Source organism: Natator depressus, chromosome 1, assembly GCF_965152275.1.
Source record: "Natator depressus isolate rNatDep1 chromosome 1, rNatDep2.hap1, whole genome shotgun sequence".
NCBI classification, from domain to species: Eukaryota; Metazoa; Chordata; order Testudines; family Cheloniidae; genus Natator; species Natator depressus.
This window is the reverse complement of record NC_134234.1, coordinates 235,801,404-235,829,325: the sequence shown is the minus strand read 5'-3', so window position 1 is coordinate 235,829,325 and position 27,922 is coordinate 235,801,404. Positions and strand designations below refer to the sequence as shown.

Sequence of the window (27,922 nt, the reverse complement as noted above, 5' to 3'; positions counted from 1 at the left end):
TTGAAGCTTTCCAAGCCTGGTCTCCCGCCCGCTCCTTTTCCCCCTGTGCCCCAGTGGTGGTGGTAGTGGGTGCAGAGAATGAGAGGGAAATCCCCTTAGCTGTTTGCGTTAGCATGGAATGATAAATCACACATTTCTTAGCATTTTAAGACCTTTCTGGCTCACCAATCATTTAATTAAAAAAAAAAAAAGCTGAATAAAACCCTCTCCTGGTTTTTCACATAAATCGCCCTGATAAGGTTGCTGCACTTTCCTAAGGTTTAAGAGGAAATTAAAAATCAAAAAGTCATAAGGGCTTGTCATCACTCACTCACAAGTGCACATTCATTCACTTGTCATCTATAAACTGTCAAATTATCAGGGCCAACTGAATCCCTCCCCCTCCCTGTACGGCAATCCCAGCACTGGGGCTGCTGCAGAGACAGCTGACAGTAAATATACTCCAAGAGTAAAAGCTAAGGAATTTATGAACCTGCTATGGAAGCAGTCCAAAGTTGCTACCAGCACTAACACTGAGCAACTTAACGATTAATACAGATGTCTTAAGTACACTTTTTTTTTAAGTGCAACAGGCAAAAAAATTACAAAACGAAAATGTGTTGTCAACCTGCTGACAGGCAGCATGGTCCATGGACTCAAAATGCTGGGAATCTATTCTCAGCACTGCCATTGATTCACCGTGCATTCTTAGGTACATCAGTTAGCAACTGCGTGCCTCAATTTGCCCATCGGTAAAACTGAGTTAATGATACTGAGCTAACTTTGTAAAGCACGTTGAGATATATGGCTAGCCTGTGCTATGTAAGTGTTTGATTATACAATTTATCATATAAACTTTGGACCCTGCTTTCCCCTCTATTCCACAAATTGTTCCTTTTTCTCTCCTTCCATTTCTCCCATCAGGTCAGCTGGACTTTTGTCCCCAATATATTTTTCTTTAAATTGTGTTTCCAACTGAACTGGGGTGGAGAAGCTGAGATTCTCTCAAACATACGTGCATACAAATAATTAATAATCCAGGAATAGAAACCATAGCCAATATTATGAAAAGTGACTAGTGATTCTGGGTGCCTCTATTTTTGGGTGCCCAACTTGATTTATAAAAGGGGATTGCTGAACACTTTCTGAAAATTAGGCCCAAGTAAGGTTTATCAAGTTTTGCACTCAATATCACTTGTGAGTTTTCAACATATTGACCTGTATGTCCTGTTTTTTTGTTCCCTCTCTTCCTATACAGAGCTTCAGGTAATCATTTTCAAACAGGATCCATTTGCTTTGTTTTCTTCCAGGTGAGACCATGAAGTACACCCGTCTTCCCTTGCTTCAGATTTTGTTTGTTTGTTTGAACTGCTAGCTGTTTTGCCATGGAAGGCCGCTGCTTTGCAGTATACGGACGATAAAAGAAAGATACTTTAAATTTTAGAAGCACTGGGGAGATTTAGCCTTAAAGAGCCTGCAGTGTCTTTCGGACTGTTTAATTTCTGGACATTTTTAAAATACTGGACCAAATTCAACTAAAACAACAGGACGGAAAAGATACTATAATATGTGCATAAAATACAGTACTCCTGAAGGGTTTGTTTGGTTTGGTTTAAGTTTTTCTGTGCAGGTTGGGCTTAAGGTTAAAGGAAGTGCAATATTTTTTAAATGGCTGTATCTGAATGAAGAAGAGCTTTCTTCATGTGTCGCTGGTCTGTGCTGAAGTCCATAAGAGAACAGGCATTGTTAGCATCTAATAATACCTCATTCGTGAATACGAGGCATGTACAAACCTGAAGGATTGTGGATTTTGTCAAGAGGAAATGGGATATCGATTTGACTCTGTTTACGGCAGCACAGTGGTTCTGTGCTTCAGTGGAGTAGGGAGAATACAGTACCTGGGGAGCTTTAGTAACTCTCCTAAAATCCAAACAATATAGCTCAAGGCTAGTGTAGAAGACCTACATTAGAAAGCTTCTGTTGGTCTGGTTCTTGATTGTGATCCTCCTCATTAAACAGCAGGACTGTTCCTCTCTTTACTCATTTCAGTAACGCCCCTGATCAGGTACAATTTTTTTTTTTTTTTTAAGACTGAAGCTATTGAAAGTGGAGAAGAGTTTGGAGCTGGAGAACCTTTAGGCTCTCTTGCTGTAGCATTTAGCTGTCTGAGTCTATGGTGCCTATACTCTTGATTTGTTTGTTTTTCTCAAATATATTCGCCCTGTGTAAAAATGAGAAGCTGATTCATGTTGAGAAAAAAATAATTGCTGTAATGAATGCAGCAGTATCTCTCTGACGAGCTGGGAATTCATGGTGATGTGGAAATGAGGGTTTTGGCATGCTACGGAAATTTTATGGGTTCGTTACCAGGATGTTGTCAAAGCATCGGTACTGATTCCTGCAGGGACTTTGGGGTTGGGTTTTTTTGCTGTCAAGTTTTATTTCTAGTCAGCATAATTAGGTATGTTATATTCTTTTTGGCTTTGTATAATTCCGGTACATCGATGTGTATTGTGACATGGATGCTTTCAGAGTGGATGTCGATGGCAGTTTTGTAACCTGTTGCTTTGTGTCAGCTCATTGGACATTAGAGGCAATGGTACTCAATGTAAACAAAAACTGAAAGTAAACACATTGGATTGCTTACCTGTGAAAATGACACTGAGCAAGGCTGCTGCTTTTCCCACCTGGATCGCTCTACCCTCGTGTCTGTGCACCACAGCCCGAGAATTTAAGATCATCTTTTTTGAGGCTATATTGGCATAGCTCTGTTCTCCTCTCGAAAAGTAAATTGGGTACTTGCGAAAGGGTTCCAGACCCACTGAAAGCTACACCCTCTGATCGCTGACTGGGTGGCAGCAGCTCTACTTTCCCCCCATATTTCCTGCCTGTCTCTCTCTGTCCTGTCATGGAGGGATCACCTCTATGCACCAACAAGTTAGTTCAGTCTCCATTTCTGTATCACTTGTATGGTGATGCCACTCAGTTAAGAGCTGGAATGTAACCCCCATATTTTTTTTTAATTGGGTATTTAGTGCTGGTGCAAGAGGCCAGCTTGATAGTCCTGGAGACTGAAATCCTGTCTTCATGGACAGAACTGGTAACTGCTCAGGCTACAACCATGCAAGCTTCTTCTACTGCCCCACCAACGTGCCTCAACCCTGAGCTGAAGGGCTCACCTCTGTGCCACAAATGACAACAAGGGTGCCATCTTCTCTAGGGTGGCTACTGCATGAAGGCCACCCAGCAGACAGTCAGTCTCTCCTCACCTAAGTAGAATTCAGAATCGTAAACGAGGACAAAAAGCCCCAGAGCCCTGCAGCCCTTGCCACAGTCTCTATTTCTGTATGTATTTCAAGCCTTCCTGTGCTTACCTAGGATGTACTACCTGTCTTATTAATTTATATATCCACAGGTACACAAAGTTCTTTGTTCAGGAGGAGACATGAATAGCTTAATGGCTGGTTGATTCCTTCCAGCATGGGCATGGGCCTGGACCGAATCTGCAACCGTCATATCTGAAGTTCAAACGCCCAATACTTGGATCTAGGATTTTCAGTTGCCACATTGGAGATGGGGCTGGCATCAAAATTAAGGTCCAGGTTTGGATTGCAGCTTCCACTCTGCCACAAAGTACAGGGGTGTTTGGCACTGGGGTTTTGGTTCAGGCTCCTCTCTACTCTAAAGTTGAGTAGGATGAACATCCTGTAAACTAGAGTTATGGTCCATGCATATTTAGAAGTAGATCATCAGTGTAGTGGTTTCGGTATACGGCTATACACTACACACACTGGCCATAGAAGCATAGGCATTGCTTCACAATCAATGGAGGAAAACAAGTGTGTTGATTTCATTCTGTTGGAAGTGTTACAAGTTTCAATCAGAGCAGTGATGTGTATGACGTATCTGTTTTAGGCCTAGCTTATTTGAGGTTGTAGAATAGACTTTGAGCTTGGGGCCAGAGCTGTGTGAGCTTCAATGGCACAAATTACACTGGTCAAAGAAAACTCTGTGTATGTTTTATTTATTTGTGTGCTGTCACTGTCCATTGCTTGCTGATTGGCCATTTTGAAACAGAGGTTAATTAGTTCTAAACCATCACAGCAAAGATGGATGTTGTAACACGGCACAGACTGGATATGGTATGACTGTAGCCTACAACCCATAATTAAACGTAGGTAACCAACCACCACCATTTCTGCAAATGGTACAGGCGCCACACCAGACATTTATATAAAAGCCAAAACGGTATTTAGGTTAAAAGGGTGACATGATATTTTCTTTTTGGTCGTCTTCCTACAGGCTGCCTCCCATTTCTGTTACACACAAGATGGTGGTAGACATTATGGAGGCTCCTGATCCCTTGTTCTTCCCTCTAAACCTCAGAAAGGCTGCTCCATTATCAGGCACCCTGGCCTCACTGAGGTGAATCTGAGAAAGGCAGGTGTTCAGCTACCACACGGAGGGGAGCCATGTCCAGCTATCTTCCCTGCAGGGCATACTGCACTCCCTGTTTCTAAAAATGTTCTCTCGTTTAATTTCTGGAGTTGAGTGGGGGGTGGAAGGTTCTTTCCCTCCCTCCAGGGAACAGGAGCCTGCCACAGCTCAAGGGATGGGTCTATTATGACTTGTTAAGGGCAGTCTCACTTTCAGAAGTATCACGTGATGCATATAAAACTTGCAGAGTTTGAAATAGTCAATTCAAACTCTGAAGATAAAAGCCAAATACAGCTACCAGACAACTAATACATTTGGAGGTATTATCACCTTTCACAGAGCTCATTATATTGTCATCAATTGTATGTTTAAAACTTTTTGATTTTGGTTCAAAACCTTGTGAGCTCACATGCGTTCAACTTAATATTTCAGTCAAAGCAAAACCAATGTGGTTTGGGTTCCTCTCCTAAATCAACCTTGGGGCAACTCTCAACTCATTGCAGGTTTGAAAGTCTATCTAAAAAATGCAGTGGTATATTGAAAGCTGGTGAATTGTTTGATTTGGGTTCAGATCACTCCAGTACTGAGGTAGGTGATCTGTACTGACAGTGCTGTACTTCCCAGGTGTTCTGTACCCGACCTAAGTGTCATAAATTGATTGGCTGTGTTCCAGAACCAGAAAGGGAGCTGTTAGCCATACTAAACACGGATAGTACTGCACCTGCTAGCACAGTGATGTCCCAGCCTAAGGGGGTGTACGGGTGGGAAACAATTCCTTAACCTCGCCACACTACTTACAGCAGTGATGAAGTTGTCATGGTTTTTTCCTAAGGCAGAAATTTGTGGTAGCTTCTAAGACTACGTGCATGTGCTGACTTTTGGCTTACGTCCCTATGGCATTTCCCCAGTTTTTAATTAAGAAAGGAACAGTAGGTTCAAAGTTACTAAATTTCATTTCAGATCATCACTGTATATACTACAAAACTACTTGCCCTTTAAGCACCATTCATCAAACTCCTGATGTTGTGTTTGACCTCCTTTCCCAAATCAGTCAACCCACCTACTCCAATAAGCCTTAACAGTCCCTCCGATAGACGTTGGAAAGGAGCCTGTGTGAAAACAAGCTGTATCTCATTCACCTAACCTACAGTTGTTACTTTTGGCAGCTTCTCTGTTGTTTCTACAAATGTTGTGATATAGATCTAGTCAAGTTTCTTTTGGCCCACATTCTGACAGACAGCAGAAGCTAAGGAACTGCAGGTTTTATCTGTTTTCTCTGTCAGCTGCAATACCATTCCTGAGAAACAGAAACACAATGGCTGCTAATGCTGATGCTCCATTTATGTGGTACTGCTGCAGCAGGAGAGCAACTATTACCCATGCATAGAATTGGGCTCATATGAACGGAGATTGTTTTAGAGAGAGAAATTAATGAACATACGGGCTCAAAGAACATTGAGCACCCATAAGCATGCAAACACATACTTGATAACTTATGTATATACATGAGGAAGGCCCCAACATGTATCTGTTTATCACCCTACTTTGTGTACGCAGGGCACAAACAAGCATGCCCCTGGGAAACGTGGGCCTGATTTGCTCCCCTTGTTCAAACTCAGCAGGCACAGGAAGTTTCAATCAACTGTTCAATAGCAACCTTGAAAATATTGCTCTGGCAAATTACCTTTATCAACCTGTTCCTCTTATGTTGGCCTTACTCCTGAGCAAAGTCCAGAGCTACTTGTTTCAACAAGGCTTTACACACACAAGCTACAATGCACGCAGGTAAGTTGAAAACCAGTCACTTGTTTACAAACATCCCTTTGAAATGACAATTTGTCTTCATTGCTCACAGAAGAACTCTTCCAAATACAGGGCTGCCTGTTGACAAATACTTACACCAATCCTGTTGGTTTTTCTGGGCTTCCTTCCTCTCATCTTTAAAGGACTTTTCAATCCAGAAGTCCTTAAAGCATGTACCTAAGGTCATCCCTGGTCAGCAAAGCAACCTCCTTAACTTTAAAGCATGTGCTTTGCTGCCGTGAGCTCTGTGTCTAACAAATCAGTGTTTTCGGTGTACACTGCTACTGTGCAGCCTGCATCTAGGATTTGCCCCTAAAATTAAAGTCTGGAATCTAAATTCTCCACATCACAAATTTGTTATAAATCACCACTTTGCCTGAGCCAAGTGCTGTTTAACATTTCAACTGAGAAACACTGGGTAACCTCTTTCCCCATATGAACACTATGAACTCATCGTGAAGTTTCAAAGTGGTTTTCTTTTGCCTTGCTCTCCCGAGCGCAAAAGTGACAGCCAGCTGTTAAATGGGCAAGTCCCCAGAGAACTTTTACACCTTCAGAGTAATTTTAGCAAAAGCAGATAAATGCTACCCAGCTTTCACAGTCTGCTATGCAGAGAACACATGGCCACTTTAATTTAGCATAGCCATGCAATTGTGTGGGTATCAGCTATTCAGTTTGCTCATTTCTGGCCCCCTAAACAGCATGAGGATGATTTTTTCCTCAGGTATTTCCATAGACATCATTTATGTGGCCTCCTTCCAACCAGCAGCCACCATAGTAAACGGAGGATTATGCAGCTTATTCCTGTCCTCTCAGAGAGGTACTTCACAGTACTTCAGGGTATGTCTGTACTGCACTAACACACACAGCTGGGCCATGTCAGCTCACTTGGGCTATAAAGTTGCAGTGTAGATGTTCAGGCTGTGACTGGACCTTGGGCTCTGAGACCCTGAGGAGGGGAGGGCTCTAGCCTGAAGCCAAACATCTATACTGCAATTGTACAGCCTGCAGGCCAGCTGCTTGATTGTAGGGTAGCCATACACTTTCCACCTAGAACAGTGTTCCCGCTATCTCACAGTGGACATTTCCTTTTGGCCAAAAAGTGAATCGGCCCATAAGTGATCAAATAACCTGAGGAAGGATATGAAAACTGAATGTAAACTTGTGACTGCCATCAAAGAGGAGGCTATAACTGTTGTGTGCCATTTTACAGTAGTAAGCATTCTTTCAGTTCCCAAAGACCTACCTAAAATTTTACTACTCATCTGCTGGAAGCTCTATGTTTGATGTAAAATAAAGCAAGGTGCAATAGTATTTTGTCAGTCATTCACTGCCCACCAGAGAACACCTACAATAGGACGACATTTCTTGGACAAAGACCAGGAAACCTGCACTATTGTAGAAGAATGAGGTACCATCAGTGTGTTGAGTTAAAAACACACAAGAGTTTATGTTTAGAGACCCTGTAAAGGTGACCCATCATGCTAAGGCAGGATGCTAGTTCTATGCTATAATGCTAATTGTCAAAGACTTTGCCTACATAAAATAGTTTTGTGCAGCCATTCAGGGCCATTCCCCCCATCCCCCCCCCCCCACACACAAAGTGTGTGTGTGTGTGGGGGGGGGGGCACACAACACTGTATAAACCCATAATTGGGTCAAACTGTGGCTGTATGAGTTTTAAATTCAACACAGGATTCTTCACTGCCTGTCTTAAAGCTTGTGTTCTCCATTCTTAAAGAGGACTGCATTTGAGCGACAAGCATAGACACTATTTACATTTAATACACAGCAAAAGCATTTATAAGGTGCTTTGGGATGAATGGCATTATTAAGATGTGGGATTTTCATGTTATGAAAAATGGAGCACTGATTTTTTCTAGTATGTATATAAAGAGCATACTCTAAGGACAAAATCAGGAATGTTTGCTAGCCCTTCTTTGTAACAACAAAGATACAACTATTTAATATACATCAAACACTGTTTATTGCAGACTTTCAGCTGAATCATGTGAAAAAGGCACTATGAAAATTAATGAAACTAGATGATGAAATCTTTCTAAATGATGTGTCAGTCTTTATACATGTGAAACAATAGAACACTTTGTGACAAAAATTGTGTTTCCAAAAATAACATTTGCTGGAAAGTGTCCCGTCCCCCCCGGAATCAATAATATTTCAAAAGATTAAATTTATAAATGAACCTTTTTTTTTTTACACATACAGAAAATTGGACATTTAGGATCAACACAAAAAAGAGTCTAGATTACATTTTCCTTTTGACTAGTTAAGTTACCAACAAAAATGCAGGTCTATTAAAAAAAAAAAGATACTGTGAATACCGTTATGGCTATCAAAAGCAGGTCTAACCACCTTTGTAAGCTGACTTGTGTGTTAATGTTTTCTATTTATTCCTTGCTATGTAATAGTATGGTTCATAACCAGTGAAACAGAAATAAAATCAAAGGACAGAATATATGCTCTTGCTATCAACAGCTTCTTTAGTAATAAAACGCCTTGCAAGAGGTACAAGAAAAATTCAGCCTATGTTCCAAAGGCTTGAGCTGCTGTTTGCATTCTAAACATTTCATCTTTGATTGCTGGCATCAAGAACTTTCCAATAAATCTGAACATCCTGCTGTCCAGAGCGTGAGACAAAAGGAATGAATCACAGACTACAGCGGCAGAAGGAATTTAAACTCTTATATTACTGAAGGTCCAAGTATGTCTTACTACTGTCTCAACTTCACTGGAATAAATCAAAAGCAGCAATGTGTTTCTGATTATCCACAAAGAGCATGAAATGGTTAATTCCACAAGGCTAAAACTCATGTTTGGATGTAAGAGTTTTCTCGAGTGCCAAGAACGTCCAGCAGTGGGTACTTCTGTCAAGTCCAGTTGCATGGTTTCTTTATGGCAACAAGTTATGTCTACAAAATAATAATAATAAATCAGACATTCCCCTTCATTGCTTCCTAAAACAAAGCTTGATGGAATAATGCCAAGGACAATGGGATTAAAAGGAAAAGACATTCAGTGACTACTTCCCTCATCAAAAGATTCCACTCCTGAATCTGAGGCCGCTGCACTAATTTTTTCTTGTCGTCGTCTCATGATTTCCTGGAGTTCTGAGCTACCATTGTTAGCCTAAAAATGAAAAGAAGAAAACAAATTAATCTGTGGTTCTAGCAACAGGATGAGGCTTTTCAGCCAAGATTTTAATAAGACAGACAGACGGCTTAACGTTAGGTCTTCAGTCCACATTTAGGCCTTGATATGTAAAGGGGCCCATTCAGGACAGCACTTAAGTGATGTCCTACATAGTGAGGAACTTAACTATATGCTTAAATGCTTTCCCGAATGAGGGCTGTAGGCTTCTAAATAAGTTCCGCCTGATTTCCGGTACTGCTGAGCATCCTCAGCTCTCTCTGATGTCAACGAAAGTTATTCAGGACTCGGGGTTGAAACCCCGACCTCAGTGGGGCCAGGATTTCATCCTTTTAAGAGCTTAAGGCAACCATCTGTTTAATTTTACATGCACACTGCCACTGAAGTCAATGGCCATCAACAAGTTTAGGCTTGAAATTAAGATCAAGGTCTCTAACCATCAGAGGAGTGAATTTCAGAAACAGCCTTATAAGGGGAGCAGTGGGGGGCAAAAAACCTAACTGGCTTCAAGACTGAACTGGATAAGTTTATGGAGAGGATGGTATGATGAGACTGCCTACAATGGCATGTAGCCAATCTGCAACATCTAGCAGCAAATATCTCCAACGGCCGGTGATGGGACACTAGATGGGGAAGACTCCGAGTTACTACAGAGAATTCTTTCCCAGGTGTCTGGCTGGTGGGTCTTGCCCACAGGCTCAGGGTCTAACTGATCTCCATATTTGGAGTTGGGAAGTCATTTTACCCCAGGTCAGATTGGCAGAGACCCTGGGGGCTTTTCGTCTTCCTCTGCAGCCTGGGGCAGGTTTAAACTAGTATAAATGGTGGATTTTCGGTAACTTGATGTTTTTAAACCGTGATTTGAGGACTTCAGTATCTCAGCTAGAGGTTATGGGTCTGTTACAGGAGTGGGTGGGTGAGGTTCTCTGGCCTGCAATGTGCAGGAGATCAGACTAGATGATCATAGTGGTCCCTTCAAACCATAAAGTCTATGCATATGTGTAAAGTTGAACACACATAAGTGTCTGCAGGATTGGAACCTAAATATGGATTTAGGAGCCCCATTTTATTTACCCATTGTACCTGCTGTATAAACATTTTAACACATGTCCCTCAGTCCCCGGAAAAATCATGGAGCAGGTCCTCAAGGAATCAATCCTGAAGCACTTACACGAGAGGAAAGTGATCAGGAACAGTCAGCATGGATTCACCAAGGGAAGGTCATGCCTGACTAATCTAATTGCCTTCTATGATGAGATTACTGATTCTGTGGATGAAGGGAAAGCAGTGGATGTATTGTTTCTTGACTTTAGTAAAGCTTTTGACACGGTCTCCCACAGTATTCTTGTCAGCAAGTTAAAGAAGTATGGGCTGGATGAATGTACTATAAGGTGGGTAGAAAGTTGGCTAGATTGTCGGGCTCAACGGGTAGTGATCAATGGCTCCATGTCTAGTTGGCAGCCGGTGTCAAGTGGAGTGCCCCAGGGGTCGGTCCTGGGGCCGGTTTTGTTCAATATCTTCATAAATGATCTGGAGGATGGTGTGGATTGCACTCTCAGCAAATTTGCGGATGATACTAAACTGGGAGGAGTGGTAGATATGCTGGAGGGGAGGGATAGGATACAGAAGGACCTAGACAAATTGGAGGATTGGGCCAAAAGAAACCTGATGAGGTTCAATAAGGATAAGTGCAGGGTCCTGCACTTAGGACGGAAGAACCCAATGCACAGCTACAGACTAGGGACCTAATGGCTAGGCAGCAGTTCTGCGGAAAAGGACCTAGGGGTTACAGTGGACGAGAAGCTGGATATGAGTCAGCAGTGTGCCCTTGTTGCCAAGAAGGCCAATGGCATTTTGGGATGTATAAGTAGGGGCATAGCGAGCAGATCGAGGGACGTGATCGTTCCCCTCTATTCGACATTGGTGAGGCCTCATCTGGAGTACTGTGTCCAGTTTTGGGCCCCACACTACAAGAAGGATGTGGATAAATTGGAGAGAGTCCAGCGAAGGGCAACAAAAATGATTAGGGGTCTGGAACACATGACTTATGAGGAGAGGCTGAGGGAACTGGGATTGTTTAGTCTGCGGAAGAGAAGAATGAGGGGGGATTTGATAGCTGCTTTCAACTACCTGAGAGGTGGTTCCAGAGAGGATGGTTCTAGACTATTCTCAGTGGTAGAAGAGGACAGGACAAGGAGTAATGGTCTCAAGTTGCAGTGGGGGAGGTTTAGGTTGGATATTAGGAAAAACTTTTTCACTAGGAGGGTGGTGAAACACTGGAATGCGTTACCTAGGGAGGTGGTAGAATCTCCTTGCTTGGAAGTTTTTAAGGTCAGGCTTGACAAAGCCTTGGCTGGGATGATTTGATTGGGGATTGGTCCTGCTTTGAGCAGGGGGTTGGACTAGATGACCTCCTGAGGTCCCTTCCAACCCTGATATTCTATGATTCTGTGATTTAGCACTTATGACAGTGCAGTTTCGACTGATCCATGTCATCTAACCAACCCAAATAATGTTGCCTGAAAAGAAATGTCGGTGAAGTTAAAAAATTATGTTCTTACCATTCTACATTTCTGGAGAAACTAGAGCAAATCTCTGTTTTTCTCTTCTGCGTACAGACCATTTGGTAATTTGAATGAAGTCATTAGCATGCAAGTACACATGCTAATTATATTGGAAACTTCCACACTGTATATTACTTTGAATAAGATTAGTAGATTACACAGTTGGATACCAACCCACTATTTATCTAGCTGTGTAACAAAATTACCTTAAGAACTAGTTTCAGAGTAGCAGCCGTGTTAGTCTGTATCCGCAAAAAGAAAAAGAATACTTGTGGCATCTTAGAGACTAACAAATTTATTTGAGCATAAGCTTTCGTGAGCTACAGCTCACTTCATCGGATGCATGCAGTGGAAAATACAGTGGGGAGATTTTATGTACACAGAGAACATGAAACAATGGGTGTTACCATACACACTGTAACAAGAGTGATCAGGTAAGGTGAGCTATTACCAGCAGGAAAGCGCGGGGGTGGGAGGGGGCTTTTGTAGTGATAATCAAGGTGGGCCATTTCCAGCAGTTGACAAGAATGTGTGAGGAACAGTGTGTGGGGGGGTGTATGTGCATAAATATGGGGAAATAGTTTTACTTTGTGTAGTGACACATCCACTCCCAGTCTTTATTCAAGCCTAAGTTAATTGTATCCAGTTTGCAAATTAATTCCAATTCAGCAGTCTCTCGTTGGAGTCTGTTTTTAAAGTTTTTTTGTTGAAGAATTGCCAAGCTCATCCTTCAGGATAGGTTGCAGATCCTTGATGATGCGTTGGAGAGGTTTTAGTTGGGGGCTGAAGGTGACGGCTAGTGGCGTTCTGTTATTTTCTTTGTTAGGCCTGTCCTGTAGTAGGTGACTTCTGGGAACTCTTCTGGCTCTATCAATCTGTTTCTTCACTTCCGCAGGTGAGTATTATAGTTGTAAGAATGCTTGATAGAGATCTTGTAGGTGTGTCTCTCTGTCTGAGGGGTTGGAGCAAATGCGGTTGTATCGTAGAGCTTGGCTGTAGACATTAGGGGATCCTAATGTAAAGTTGAACACACCCCTACTGTTCCTCACACGTTCTTGTCAACTGCTGGAATCCTAGACCCTAATGCCCCTTCTCTACTTGCGCTACATTGATGACATCGTCATCATCTGGACCCATGGAAAAAAAGCCCTTGAGGAATTCCACCATGATTTCAACAATTTCTATCCCACCATCAACCTCAGCCTGGACCAGTCCACACAAGAGATCCACTTCCTGGACACTACGGTGCTAATAAGCGATGGTCACAAACACCACCCTATACCGGAAACCTACTGACTGCTATGCTTACCTACATGCCTCCAGCTTTCATCCAGACCACAACACATGATCCATTGTCTACAGCCAAGCTCTACGATACAACCGCATTTGCTCCATAAGAGTACAAGAGTACCCAGAAGTTACCTATTACAGGACAGGCCTTGCATCTGATGAAGTGAGCTGTAGCTCACGAAAGCTTATGCTCAAATAAATTTGTTAGTCTCTAAGGTGCCACAAGTCCTCCTTTTCTCCTTAAGAACTAGGAGAATCTTAACCTTCCTCATCACGGATAGGAAGTCTGAACATATGAGGCTAGCAACAGTTTCCTTATGCAAAGGATAGGTAAACAATTCTTCAATTGGTTCTTAATTACAGCTCTTTACAATTTATGCCAAGTTAGACTGATTACAGGGTATTATCCAATAAACTATTTTGCATGAGCTAACTGCTGGGCAACATGATGTGCAGATTAGAAAAATCAGGCATCATTTTCCATTCGGGGAGGATGGTGGGGTGTCTAATTCTTCTATTTAGGCACACTGACCCCTTGAAGTATTTGTTACCCTGACACTGGGCAGAAAGCTGTGATCAGCACCTCTTTCTCCACAGTGCTTAAGTTTTGTACGGGCACAGCTGAGAGTTGAACTCAAAGTGATTTGCCTAAAGTCACTCAAGGAGTCTGTAGCAAAGCCACAAACAAAACCCAGATCTCACAACTCCAGGCACTTTGCTTGGGGCAGAGAGCCATTCTTTTTACAGCATGCTGCTCAAGAACAGCAATTATGCTTTCCATTCTTTAGATTTTTTTTTTTATTTAAAAACAAATAGGTAAAAAGTTGATTCAATGTAACAAATTTTGTAAGAAACCATTTATTTCCCCTGAGGGGGAAGATAATCCAAGACACCTTCTTCCCCTCGATTTTCACTCTCTTTAGACCATGTTTATGTGGCGGTCACAGAAAGCCCTAACATCTGTTGCTTTCTCTTCCACGTTTGAATTCTGGTTTAATTCAAAAGAGAGAAGGAAGGATTTTCAGCTCACTCAGCGGTGGAGTGATCAAAAAAAGCTCAGCAGAAGATAAAGCAAGACAGACATTTAAATTGTTGCACTTAGCATATTATTTTTCCTGCGGGTACAACTACTGAATTACAGTAGCCTAAGTTTAAGGCATTAGTTCACTGCTTAACTGAAGAATTAGTCATTATGCAGAGGTGGATTAAGGCTGGTTCCCTGGATCTGGGGCACAGATTTGGGAGCGCCCCTGCATCACAGAAAGGACACAGATCAAGGAGCAGTCTTAGGACAAGCGTGGAGAAGAATTTGTTTGGGTGGATCCAGACTTAGTCCAGCATGGGATGTTATTTGTACCTGCACTGACTTAAGAGTCAGTCAATTCCTCTGATACACAGGTCACAAGTATTAGACACAGGATGCAAAACCTAGAGTACATGGAATCTAATCATCTGTTCTATATATTAGCTAGATCTGTATGGGTAAACTCATAACCCAATGGCTAGTCAGACATTTATAAAAAAGAGTTAATTGTGCTTAGATAATCTGTATGTCATGGGTTACACTGGTTTAACAATTTTACATGGCTCTATAAACTATTATTTGAATTGCTTCCAGTTTGACTGATAACATATTTCTTTATCTTTTAAGAACAAAACAGCTCATTTTTGTTAGCTGGTGTACAGATAATGTTTCAGAAATGGCCACTGCCATTCAACTGCAAGCAGACTTGCTTTCTGCAATTTACGTAAGAACATGCTCTTGGAGGCAGGACAGACAAGCACAGAAAAAAACATGCTCCTTCAGTGTGTTCAAATGTTCCCAGTAAGACATCAGTAGAGGGGTTAAAGCATCACATCATCTCCCCCCCCCTAAAAAAAATTACTTTTAATTTAATAAGTTAAAAGTCAAATGATAAAGTGGAGACTGAATTTTAAGTAAGACTTACAGAAACCAACAAAAAAGATCAACCTCCTTGTTAAACTTCCAATACCTGCATATTAACATTTGCAGATAATCTTAATAGACAAGCCTTGACCACTCAAATTCCCACAGAATGAAGAAACAACAGAAACCAAAGCCGAGCAAAAAAAGCCCAAAACACAGAGGGAGAATGAGACTTCTACTAACCTGATACATGTTCAATTTTCAAATTAACTTCCATTGAACACAAGAATATTTTCCTAGCTATTTGCAACAACAAAGACGACATCTGCTTATAGTGCATGCCCACAGTTAATTTAATACCCTATAGGACACCACTATGCCCTTTGACAGTATAACTATTAACAGGGGGATTCCTTTCACAATCAGTGTTTAAGTCTCCTGTTTCCTTGACTGCCTCCATCAAACTAGTATTGTACCCACTTTGTAACAACTGTGAGGTGTGTGGATGTCTACAGTTGTGTTATTCATATGCCAAGTGTCTGAATCATCTTGTGTAATAAACATGATATTTTAAAGCTTGGTACGTTTCCTTAGAGGATAATTTCCAAAACATATTGACATTAAAAAAGGCACAGTAAAAGTAAATGTGGGTATAATTCATTTTAAGTAACTTATTCCCTCCCATATACATCCAAGTGATTCAGATTGGGGGATTTGTTATTTTCTAATAAAAGTATAGAAGCTATAGGCAAAGTAAGTAAAACACAAAAATATAATACATGTAACGGGCAAGGCATTCTGCCAATATAGTCATTCTGGCTGTGGTCATTTTCAAGTGCTGGATTGAGGGTGAAAGACAAATTACATAGAGTAGCAACAGTGCCTACTTGCCAATACTGCCCAGCTAATTTGCCTCAATCCTGAACTGGACAGTTCACCGCTTTCAGGTTTATATTTGGTCTCCACAGCTCATTCTGTTCTTTGCTTCTCTGCTGAGACTGCCTCCCACAGTGCCAGCATTGGTAGTGGCATGCATGGCTCTGGTGATTGGTAAAGGAACATTTCACCTCAAGTTTACCAGTTCAAACAAGATGACGAAGATAGAGATTGGAAGTCATTACTATCCGATGGATGTTTGGTTTCCTATGCCAAATGAGCTGGTGGTATCAATCCAATCCAAGGGAAACAGGTGTCACTGGACTTGATTTTCTAAAGTGCTGAGCACCCACAACTCTAACAGATAGGAATGCTTAGCACATCCGAAAACAGGAACGCAGCACACAGGACTGGTAAGGACCTCCTGGGTCATCGAATCCAGTCCCCTGCTACTGTAGGCAACCCCATCATGTAAACCTGCTCATAAATTTATCAAGCTCCATCTTAAAACTGGTTAGGTTGTTTGCCCCCATTACTCCTATTGCAAGGCTGTTCCAGAACTTCACTCCTCTAGTGGTAAGAAACCTTCTTCTAATTTCCCATCTAAATTTATTCATGGGGTCTTCTATCACAAAAAGCTGTAGTAGATGTCAAGCTTTATAAAGTTACAAATCATGGGGGAGTAAGGGAGGGGAGGGGATGTGTATAAACACACACAAATGTCAATCAATAATTACTTATGATTCTCCACAGTGATCTGATAGCCCTTATTCACCACCATTACCACGTTTCTTAATCTTCAACTGATCCCTTCTAAGAAGGAATACATTCTTGATTATCTATGCAAAATGGCTGGCTATAAGCAAACATTACCATTACTACAAAATGCACCAAGTCTGTCTGTCCTTTCAAACACTGTCCCACTAGTTGGTGGGGAGAGTGCAGAAAGGGAGAATTTCAGTCTGTAATGGCTCCAGCCTGCTCGAGCAGTGGCTCTCAACCTTTCCAGACTACTATACCCCATTCAGGAGTCTGATTGGTCTTGCATATTCTCAAGTTTCACCTCACTTAAAAACTACTTGCTTACAAAATCAGACATAAAAATACAAAGTGTCACAGCACACTATTATTGAAACATTGCTTATTTTATCATTTTTGCCATATAATTATAAAATAAATTAATTGGAGTATAAATATTGTACTTACATTTCAGTGTATAGTATATAGAGCAGTATAACCAAGTTATTGTATGAAATTTTAGTTCGTACTGACTTTGCTAGTGCTTTTAATGTAGCCTGTTGTAAAACAAGGCAAATATCTAGATGGGTTGATGTATCACTCAGAAGACCTCTGTGTACCTATAGGTGTACCCATATCTCTGGTTGAGAACCACTGTACTAGAGGATGGGGAGAAGAGGAAGAGGAAGGTAGCAGAGAACAGGAGAGAAGGACAAAATGAGGAGGAATCACCTCTGATTTTACAGTCAGAAGAATATAGGAATTGCCATATTGGATCAGACCAGTGGTCCATCTAACCTCTGGTAATGGTCAGCATCCAAATGCCCCAGAGGAAGGCATAAGAACTCTAACAGTAGGTGTAGGATAATCTGACCCCTGAAAATCTCATCCTAACCGCTAATGATTAGAGACTGGGAACCCTACCAACCTAAGAATTTTTCATGGTTACAAGCTAGTATACACCATTTTGAGAAGAGAGGTTAGACATACCTCTAATGCAGCTTTCTGTACAGTAATTTGACTGTAGACTCTAGACCCTTCAGGACAAACAGTCTTTAATTCATCCTTATTGAGAGAGAAAAGCTGAGCCCCTGTCAGCACTCCAAGGCTATTGACAGTCCTAAAAAAGGCAGAGCAGAGAGTGAACATCATAAGATTTTATAGTTCTGTGAGAAGCAAAATAAAAAATAAATAAAAATCCACCAGTTGGGAGAGAAACATGAGCCATTTTCTCCCCAAATTATCCCAGATAGGATTATTAAATTAAGATAAAAGCTTTACATGCTGAAGTACTCGACATTAGTACCTCAAAACTGGTCAAATCCACTTATATTTTCCTTGACTTTGCAAGGGGCTGAGTGTCCTTACCACCCATTAAAGTGGAACCCTGTAGTAAAAAAATCAGCGCCTTGCAGTGCTCGGCCCATTTTGGGTGAAATTAGTTTCTAATTTTGAAGATGAGATTTACAGGTTACTAGGATGGAAGACAGTCACCAACAGCAGGGTGCAATCTGATCTCCTTTTGTTAGAATCAGTGTAAATGTGGACAACATTTTCAAGAGTGACTTGTGGTTCTGCGTGCCTCAATATTTTGGGGGCTTAATTTAAGACCTCTTATTAAAAGGGGAATGGATTTTCAGAGGGCGAGTGCTCAGCACTTTCTGAAAACCAGACTGCTGGAAAACACCACAAGTTAGGCAGTCAAAATCCTAGTCTCTTTTGAAAAATTGTAGTTTATTTCCCTTTATATTCTGAAATAAGGGTTTCCCCAAGTTCATCCTCAGACTTACACTGGGCTGAATCCTTTTGACTCCAACCACATTTTCACATCCTCAGCAGAGGAATCATAAGTGATATTAACTATCGGTACGTTTGGTCGTGGCACATGGAACTTTTTCTGGGCAGCACTCCGGCCAATGGTAAGCCTGTGAATAAGCTCATCCTGTACCTCCTCCATCTGAGATTTCCTACCTAAAAAGAGAGAGAAAAAAGATGAACACAACAGGGAATCTATTTTTAAGGCTTTTTAAAAGATGCTTGTGGGAAAAAAGCATGTTTGTTCTTAGTACCACCACACTCCATTTTTAAAACAAAAAAAGCATTCCCTAGAGAGGGTCAAAAATACTTTTTTCTACTCCATGGAAAATTTTGACAAAAATGAAAAAAAAATCACTTTTGTTTAATTTTCCACAGAATAGATTTTTTCTGCAAAAATTTCAGCCAAAAACCTAAAAGAGGGCCGGGGGGAGAGACCTTGCTGCTGCAGGGGAGGTGTAAGAGCCCAGGCTGTAAATGAGAAGGGGCACGAACCTGCAGTAGCTGAACAATTCCTATAAGGCACTATGGCAGCACTTCCAAATCAACATACTTTGGTTTGGGGCCATTTAATTTTCTGACAAAACATTGACATTTGCTGTGTGAAACAGACACTTCGGGGGGGGGGGGGGGGGGAGACGACAATTTTTCTGTTGAAACACAGTTCAGACGGAAAAGTTTTGACCATCCCTAGCCTTCACTGCATTCCTTCTGCAAGTGACTGTCACTATTTGAATCCACTTTCTCAATGCGTGTTTTGGAGAAGAGGTAAATACAAATTATAAGACAGAGCAAAATAGTGGTTTGTTTTTGTTTATTTTAAATGGTATCACTGCTGAAATTTTTAAGGGTATTCAGTGAATCTTACTGAGATACTGGTGCTTAGGGTCACTGGAAATTAGCATGATATTTACCAAATTCTCTAGCATTTCCACCCAACAAAATTTTGCTTCTCTGAAGCTTCCAGCATTGGCCTCAAGCGTACAGCTAGCTGAACCAGATGTGCACTGGGTCAGTTCTGTAACGGAAATTCGTACATCTCTGGACGGCTATATGCTTCGGCTGGGAACACTAACTCAGAACACAGCCTCAGAGGAAGGAAGTATTGCAATTATTCTCTAAGGATTGAAGACCTGCCTCATGTTTATGAGCCAGCATCTCTGTTGCCCTTTAAGTGACAAATCACTTATTCCGATAGATGCAGAAACTGACAAACTGTCCCCAAAATGAAACTGTAGATCTAGTTCATAGTATATGTGCAATATTACCTTGTGGCAATAATGACAGCTAATGCAGAGAAAGGCTTAACTCTGAGGTATTTTCATTGCTGAAGTAATATTTCTGCAGGACACTGTATCCACATCCTTTTGGCCCCATTAGTTAATGGCTAAATTAGTTCTTAGAGCTTCTCTTTAAATAGTCAGTCTGTTCCAGAAGGAAAGGACATAATGGGCCACAGTGAAGTTAAATTCAAAGTGCACTACAGTTTGTCTCAACAGGTCAAGCGAAAGATGCCTTATTGATTTAGCTCTGCAGACTCAGAAATGTGTTTATTCAGAACATGGAAGGGAGAGCTATCTCAGAGAACTAAACATGGGCATTAATTAGTACAACTTTACCAGAAATGTTGCTAGGATTTTTTGCCATGCCAGAGAGGAAAAAAAAAAGGAAGAGCTGTCAATCCACAAACAGCCAAATCACTCAAGATCTTATTTCAATATCATCTTTTCAGCTTGTAACAGTTACTTGTAAACTAGAGACAACATAGGTGAAGTTGTATCTTTTATTGGGCCAACTTCTGCTGGCAGAAGATACAAGCTTTCAAACTACACCGAGCTCTTCTTCAGTTCTGGGGAAAGAAATCAGAGAGTGTCTGATTTCTAAACTACACTATTAAAGTGCTGGTTTTAGGCATATGTAAAACTGCTAAATTATTGGAATTATGTTACTATAAAAACCCTTCTGATTCGAGGGGTACACAGTAAGGGACACAGCAGCAGTGTGTTAGAAATGCCATTGAAGACACTGTTTTGGGCAGAACTCGAGAGAACATCCATGCAAGTGGATGCAGCGTCATGTTCTAGATAAAGTGCTGTGTGAACTGTTCCCTGGTCCTAATCTCCTGACATACGGGTTTGAATGGTTGGTAGAGATACTGAAGTTCACTTATGGGCCTGTCTACACTACAATTTCAGCCATGTTTAAGGGACTCAGTTACAGGCTTGTCTTCAGTTAGATTATGGATCCTACTTTGTAATGCAAACTTTCAAAACCTCAAACTTGCCAAGGCCTTGGCAGATCTTTCTGGGGCCTTAGCCCGAGACATGGTTAGACCCTGGGTAACATTTTCAAAAGCACATAAGTGACTGAGGCACCTAAGTCCCGTTTTTAAAACTGAGCTAGCTTAAATCCTATCGATTCATTGAGGTTCAGCCTCCTACATGCGATGCCTAAGACACTTCTGAAAAATGTTCCCTCCTTGATAATTTTAGGTCTTCTCTTCAAAACAGACCCAGTGTTGTAACTAGTGTAACTTAAGTACCCTTACAGAAAAAGTCCGAACTGAGAGGGAAAGAGGTCTTGGAAAGGTCATCGGTAAATGTACATCTTTGGTGAGTTTTGTAGTTGCCAACCTCTTTCCTTCTCTCTTCCTTGATTACCAGGGAGCTCTTGTTAAAGAACTGCCATAATTTCAGGCCATGTACTCTCAGTCAAGCCAGGGAAGTATAAGAAATTAATGCCTTGATTGTTGTTCTTCAGTTTTAGCCTCTGCCTCCTGTCACAGAGCCCTAAGTGCTTGCTAAATGCTGAAAACAAGGACAGCAGCAAGCATGTGCATTAAAGGAAAGGGTAACTTTTCCCAGAATACTAGCACGGCACTCCGCATGCTGGAATCCACTGCTGTATATCTGAACACAAACATACATCACGACTGATACTAAATTATTATTTCAAATATATCACAATCACTTTTATAATGTTTTCTATTCAAAAAGGACTCCAAAGGCTTTCCCAAAATAACACATAAGGATCACATTTTTCTACCGCTAATATACAGCTACCTCTGGGGTTGGAGATAATAGCTGTTGTACAGTTCAGGTCAGGATATGAAGAACAACATATTCAATATGTAGGCATAATATAATTAACTGAATTGAAATTTGGCTGTGACAGCAAGGTTAGACAGAGGAAGGATGGTGGTGCAGTTGTTAGGATGCTAATCTGGAATTTAGGAAAGCCTAGTTCAGTTCCTGTTTCTATCACAGACTTCTGGTGTGACCATGGGCAAATTAGTCTTGCTGTCCCTGTGTTCCCCAGCTGTAAAATGGGGGATAACAGCACGTCCCTACCTCACAGGGGTGTTGTGAGGACAAATACACTAAGGATTGTGAGACATTCTGATACTACGGAAATGGGCATCATATAAGTATTGACGTTACGTCTACACTTACGGCAGCGTGTACAGAACAGACACAGCACACCCAGCTAGCCTGGGTATAAACAGCAGTGTAGACGGTGAGACATGACTTAGGCGAGGAGCATGTCCTACATGGCTCTCTCCACACCCGAGCAGTGCTTCTCACATCTGGGCTGCTATTTTTAGTATCCCGCTGCCTCCCTGCTGCCAGAGCCTTTCCCCACCACAGTGAAAGGCTCTGGTGGCGAGGGGAGGTGGCAGGGGAAGACATTGAGGAAAGGCTGGTGCTACCAGAGCCTTTCCCTGCACCTCCCCCCACCAGACCCTTTCCTCACTGCCTCCTCAGTGCCAGGGCCTTTTCCCTAATGCCTGCCTACTACTGCAGACCTTCCCCATTGCCACAGCCTTTCATTGCAGCGTGTAGCTCCCCAACACAGTGACAACTGTGTATGCAGCCTGCCTTTCACTGTGGCACGTAGCTGCATGTGTAAGCGTAGAAGTAGCCTGTAACACACAGACAGTTTAACACCCTTTTGCAATAAATGTCATGAGGTCTTTAATGATATGAAGTGACCTTAGTTTTGCCTCACCTGAAAGACACTATCTCCACCACTGCTCCTTATCATATTAAAGCATCAGGCTACTACACATTAGGAGGCAGAATCCCCAATCACCACTTCTTGCAGCTACTACTTGAGCTACTTTCCTCAGACGACTTTCATTCAAGTATGGTACTGTCCCACCCCTGCTTAGCTTGGGTTATCCGACAGGTTCACTGCACGAGGTGACGTGGAAAGATCATTTTTTAAAAAAGTTATGGTAAAAGCCAGATATCAAATGACAATATGAAAAGTGTGATTTTTAAAATGTTACAATGGATGGAAATGGCAGGAAAATAGCTTTTCTGGCCATTTTGAAGAAACTTACGATCCACAGGAAGTTGTTTGTGTCTCTGGCTGTCGCGCATAATGGTACCACTGCTCTCACTAGAGGTGCTGCTTTGGCGGCTAATGGTTCCTGGTGCTTTTGGCAAAGGAACTGGAATAGGTGCTGGTGCACTAGGAGGGAGAGGGACAGGAACTGGAGCTGGTGTCGGAGGTGGAGATGGAGCAGCAGGACTGGGATCGGGTTGTTTCAGAACATAATCCATCCTTTGTTTCTGAAGAGATACAAACACATAATTAGCTTTGCACAGTAAAATCCCTCAGTGTTCAAAAGCCAAACCTTCTGCAGGAAAGCACCTGGGTACATTGCAGTCAGCAATCTCAATTCATCCCAGAAAGGCATGCTACTTGTCAGATATACAGCTGCACTTTCCCAAAAACTTACTTTGCCATCAATATTCTCAATGTTGTCCGTCTTTCCATCTGTCTTACTATTTAGGATAAACTCTGATTATCCCAACACCATCACCAACATCTCCTTTCTCCAGTGCCACAGTTGGGTAAGAGGGCCAAACTTATGAGCAGATTCCATCCACATCTGTTTCGAGTTGCCTGCATGGTTTTATATACCATGTCTCATTAGATGTCCACGGCCTCTCTCGCCATGCACTCTTCCATAGAGAACGTTTTAGGCAGTTGGCATGGTGTCATCCCAATATTGATTATACAGAACTCATTTCTTTCCTCCAAATATAAAATGTGTCTAAAATTAGTTTTTTAAATCCAGAACTCCTGTTATCTGAAGGTTTTGAGTGGCCTCTTAGACATATGAATATCTGGAGTTTACCTGATTAAACATATGTACGAGAGCTAGGTAAACAAAAATCCTAGGTCCAAACATACCCAAGCCTTGGGAAAGTTTGCCTTTAATCTGCACTTTGCTGTTGACTCCTATGTTTGCAGCAGCCCAAGCCAAAACCCCACATCTAGCAGTGATCATTATGACTACCTAGTCTGACCTTCTGCATAAACATAGGCCATAACTTTCACCAAGTGATTCCTATACCTACCTGGAGCTGGATGAATAGTGGATTTTTTGGTTCACTGGCAATCTGGGGGAGTGGGGAGGAAGTCATTTCCAACTGAACCAAAAATTACATTTTTCGAAATTGTCAGGAAGTTTTTTTTTAAAAAGTTTTGTTTTAGGTCCAATGAAAAGTTTCACTCAACTCAAAATGAAACCTTTTGTTTTGATTCTGTGCATTTTTAATATTTTGTAGGTTTTTTTATGAATAAAATTTAAGGAAATTTTGAACTGAAAAGTTGTTTTGAATAAAAAAATCAAAAGGTTTAATTTCAAACATGTCAAACCAAAACATTTCAATTTTTCAGATTTTTGGGGTGTTTTTCCTCAAAACAAACAATTCAGCAAAATTGACACATCTGCAAAAATGTTTTGGTGTCACTGAAGCTCTATTTTTTCACTGAAAAAAAGTTATGGAAGAAAAATGTCATGCAGCTGTACATCCACCCCCACAACTTCTGGTTAGTAAATATCTTTCGGAAAGACATCTAAACATCCCTAAACTTTGACGAAGCGTGGGCCCAGATCTGAACTTTGCAGTTCAGCCTGCCTCAGTCTGAACAAGTTTAACTACAGAACAATGTGCACGTCACATGTTTTCTCTGGAGACTCACAGGAAAAAAGCTTCACATCACACATTCTTTAGCTTGTGTAGGCAAAAACTCATATCTGTATTTAAACAACTCCACATTTCTACCGTGTTTTCAACTGTGTTATGATTTAAGTCTGTTTCTTTAACACAGTGATGCCTTCGTGGGTGTTTGTTATAATTTTGCCATCGAACTGTAGGGAAGTGTTGCGGTTATTTTCCTGCCTCTTTGTGTTGATCCACCTCCCACAATATGCTACATCAACTCTTGCAGCTGTGATGTATTATTTGGCTAAAAAACAATTTTGAGAAGCAATTTATTTTTTAGAATGTATCAGATTATACTAAACGGCAAGTATTTTCCAAAAGGGTTTGCAGGAAAGATACATTTAGATACTCATACAAAATTAGGGTTGCCCCCTTTCTAATGGGACCCCTGAGACCCCCCTCCTGCTCTGCCTCTTCTCCCAAGGCCCCGCCCCCTGCTCCACCTCTCCCCACCCAGACGAAAACCTGGACATCAGGGGTTGTCAAATGGCACCCAGCCACACAAGCCAAAACGCCAACTGCCTGGGTGAAAACCGGATGGGTAGCAATCCTATACAAAATCTACATTGCCATGTCCCCTGCAAATTGTACAAGCTGAACAATGCAGTATGCTAGCAATATACTCCGAACAGTTTGCAGGAGCAAAGTATCGACATTTCTAGTGGTATATCTTAATATAAAGTAGCGAAGACTTCTTTCTTCATTATGAGAAGTTGTTTTATTTTTAGCGGGCAAAACAAATGAGTAAACTCCCCAGGCCTCAATCCTTCCTGGAACACATATCTCCATCCCCCCAAGACAGGTGGGTTTATCACAGATTAAGTAGGGAAATCTTTGTGGAAACCATGTGTTAAAATATTGGCACACATCAGTGCCTTAACAATATTTGAACATTCGACTTTTCATTCATTTTAACCAGCTGCCCCTATGCGTGAATGCCAAAATGGAGAAATTTAACCCAAAAATGTACAGACCCAGATCTGGAGAGAGTGAAAATTGGTTTAGCTCCAGCAGAGTTATGCTGATTTACAACAGCTCAGAATCTGTCCTATTGGTTTCAAAGCTAATAGATTAAACTGAGAAATGCTCCTCTATTTCTCTGTTGCATTATTTATAGCGGTCAGTTATTAAATTAACAGATCTTCCTAAATATGTTCCCCATAAAAGATTTTTACTTTGTTTCATGCAATTTTATTGGTTAATATATTACCTTACAATTATTTTTTGTTTGGTTTGTGTAATCCAATGTGGGAAGCTTACAGGAATCATATGCTTGACATTAATTGTGCTATAGCATTTGGAGGTGATGCCAATAATTGCCTTTAAAAATATAACAACCACCACAAAAGTGGAATACGAATATGAAAGAACAAACAGAATAATGTATACCCCAGAAAGCTATTCTTTAAGGGAAACATGAGGTGGCATATTAATACATCAACAGATGAGTTAATGAATTTGTTTAAGAACTTTATAAGTATCGGTGTAAAATGTTTTAATGAAATTCAAAAATAATTAAATTACGCTCACAGATTTAAAAATGCCAAACTGCTATCCCCACAATGTGATTCATATTTTCTTTTAACACAGGGGGGAAAAGCATTACTGGTTTGATGAGACTGAATGGTTCACTAAAAAGCAAAACATCAACTTTCATCACCACCACAATCAAACCTCAATGCAGGATTACTAAATACCAGATATAACTCTTATTTGACATCCCTGGACAATTTCATTGTCAAACGAGCCATCCCACAAGTGCTATGCCCATAGAAGAGATCAACTATCAGTTTCATATTTGGAAAGAAAACATAATCCAACAGGGGAAACCATTCAAGTTCTACATTTATAAGTGGAACTACATAAAACATACTCCAAAATTTGTGCAATCATGTGCTAAAGCCAATTGTGTACTGAAACTGAGTTTACGCAATTAAAAAAAAAAATTGAAGTATTTTGAAGACCTCTTCAACTCATTCATCAGGTTAATCTTCATTTATCACTATGAAAGAAACAAGTATGCACTACTGAATTTTTGAAACAATGCAACCCAAAAGATTCAGCCTACAAAGAGACATTTTAGAAAATCAGTAACATATAATAGCAATTTGTGTTACCTCTGAAAGCTCTCCCAGTAATTGCTGTGAGGAAAATGGAGTAAATTACATCACATGAGATTGTTAGCACAATATTGGAACTTCAACCACATTAGCAATTTTAAAAAAGACATTAGTGGCATTAATTAGCTTTTGATACCAATGACTGCATACCAGTCCCACTAACTTTAACAGCTATCTTTCTTATTTTTTTCTTTAGAATTGCAGGTGAAAAATTGGTCACCTAACATACATATATGAAACCAAATGTATGGTGACTAGTACTCATCTAACATATATTTTCACACTTCACATCCAAACAAACAGACATTAAAACAGGTGGTAAGAAACCTAAACTGAAATAGACAAAGATTCAGAAATTACATCTAGGGAATACTTACTAATTTTGAACAGTGGACTATTATTCATTTTCATATTCATTCTTAGTTAAACCATTTGGGTATTGCATCAGACCTGCCAGGGCTTTTTAAAAAGGGATACATTTGAAAAGGATGTGTAACTTAGAAACTGGGGTCAATGGGACTATTCAAATAGTTAAAATAAACCACATGCATAAGTACTTTGCTGGATCATGGCCAGAATGCTTAGCACTTTGCTGGCTCAAACCCTAGTTTTCCAGAGAATCATGAGCCAGATCCTCCACTGATACAGACGGATAGATCTCCATTAGTTTGCATACACTGAAGATCTGGCCCCATGTATTTCAGAAAAGCTTGTTAGTACTGAATTAGTTTACTTCAGGAAAACTTTGTATTTTACATTAAAGGAAAGGTCTCAAAAAGGCCTCATCATGCTGCAGACTACTTTGTCAAGAATCTTGGTTCAGCACCATTTGTTCTAATCTTTCCTCAGACACATTTTCCAGTACAATAACTTATTTATATAAGCAATGAAGATCCCAACTCCACTTCTTGATCACTGCCAGAACACCAAATATGAAAGCATCATATTTTCTATGTATATTTTGGCCATGTTCATCAACAAAACAGAATATATATCATGTTCAAACCATGACATATATATAGCCAAGTTTATGTACAAGCTCACCTCCCCAAACACTTAACTTCAGTCTAAAAAGTCAACAGAAATACAAGTCCTTGTGGACCTACACATTGCACTAAGAAACACCCTTCCGTCTCTATTTATAATACTTTATCACTTATACTGGTCAGTTATTCAAGTAACTAATCTTCCTAAATATGTTCTCCGTGTAAGATGAAGTGT

General features: G+C 40.8%; 2 protein-coding genes across 10 annotated transcripts in view; one reads left to right on the top strand and one right to left on the bottom strand.

The window, feature by feature from the left end:
* Positions 1-2,064, top strand: part of PTPRO (protein tyrosine phosphatase receptor type O) — a 213,919-nt gene extending 211,855 nt beyond the window's left edge. For 3 of the 4 annotated variants that reach the window (XM_074938358.1, XM_074938339.1, XM_074938368.1), the window contains one exon: positions 1,290-2,064. The gene's annotated coding sequence lies outside the window, so the exon portion shown is untranslated. Of the gene's footprint in view, positions 1-1,237 lie in introns of all 4 variants that reach the window. The other variant, XM_074938348.1, reaches the window with a different exon arrangement.
* A 6,149-nt stretch (positions 2,065-8,213) lies between these two features.
* EPS8 (EGFR pathway substrate 8, signaling adaptor) overlaps positions 8,214-27,922 on the bottom strand; it is a 199,289-nt gene continuing 179,580 nt past the window's right edge. For all 6 annotated transcript variants that reach the window (XM_074938382.1, XM_074938416.1, XM_074938391.1 and 3 more), the window contains 4 exons: positions 22,904-23,135; positions 18,534-18,714; positions 17,734-17,863; positions 8,214-9,366 (listed from right to left, as the gene is read on the bottom strand). In XM_074938382.1, the coding sequence (XP_074794483.1) occupies positions 9,253-9,366; positions 17,734-17,863; positions 18,534-18,714; positions 22,904-23,135 (657 nt within the window). In that variant the 3' untranslated portion in view covers positions 8,214-9,252. The remainder of the gene's footprint in view (positions 9,367-17,733; positions 17,864-18,533; positions 18,715-22,903; positions 23,136-27,922) is intronic.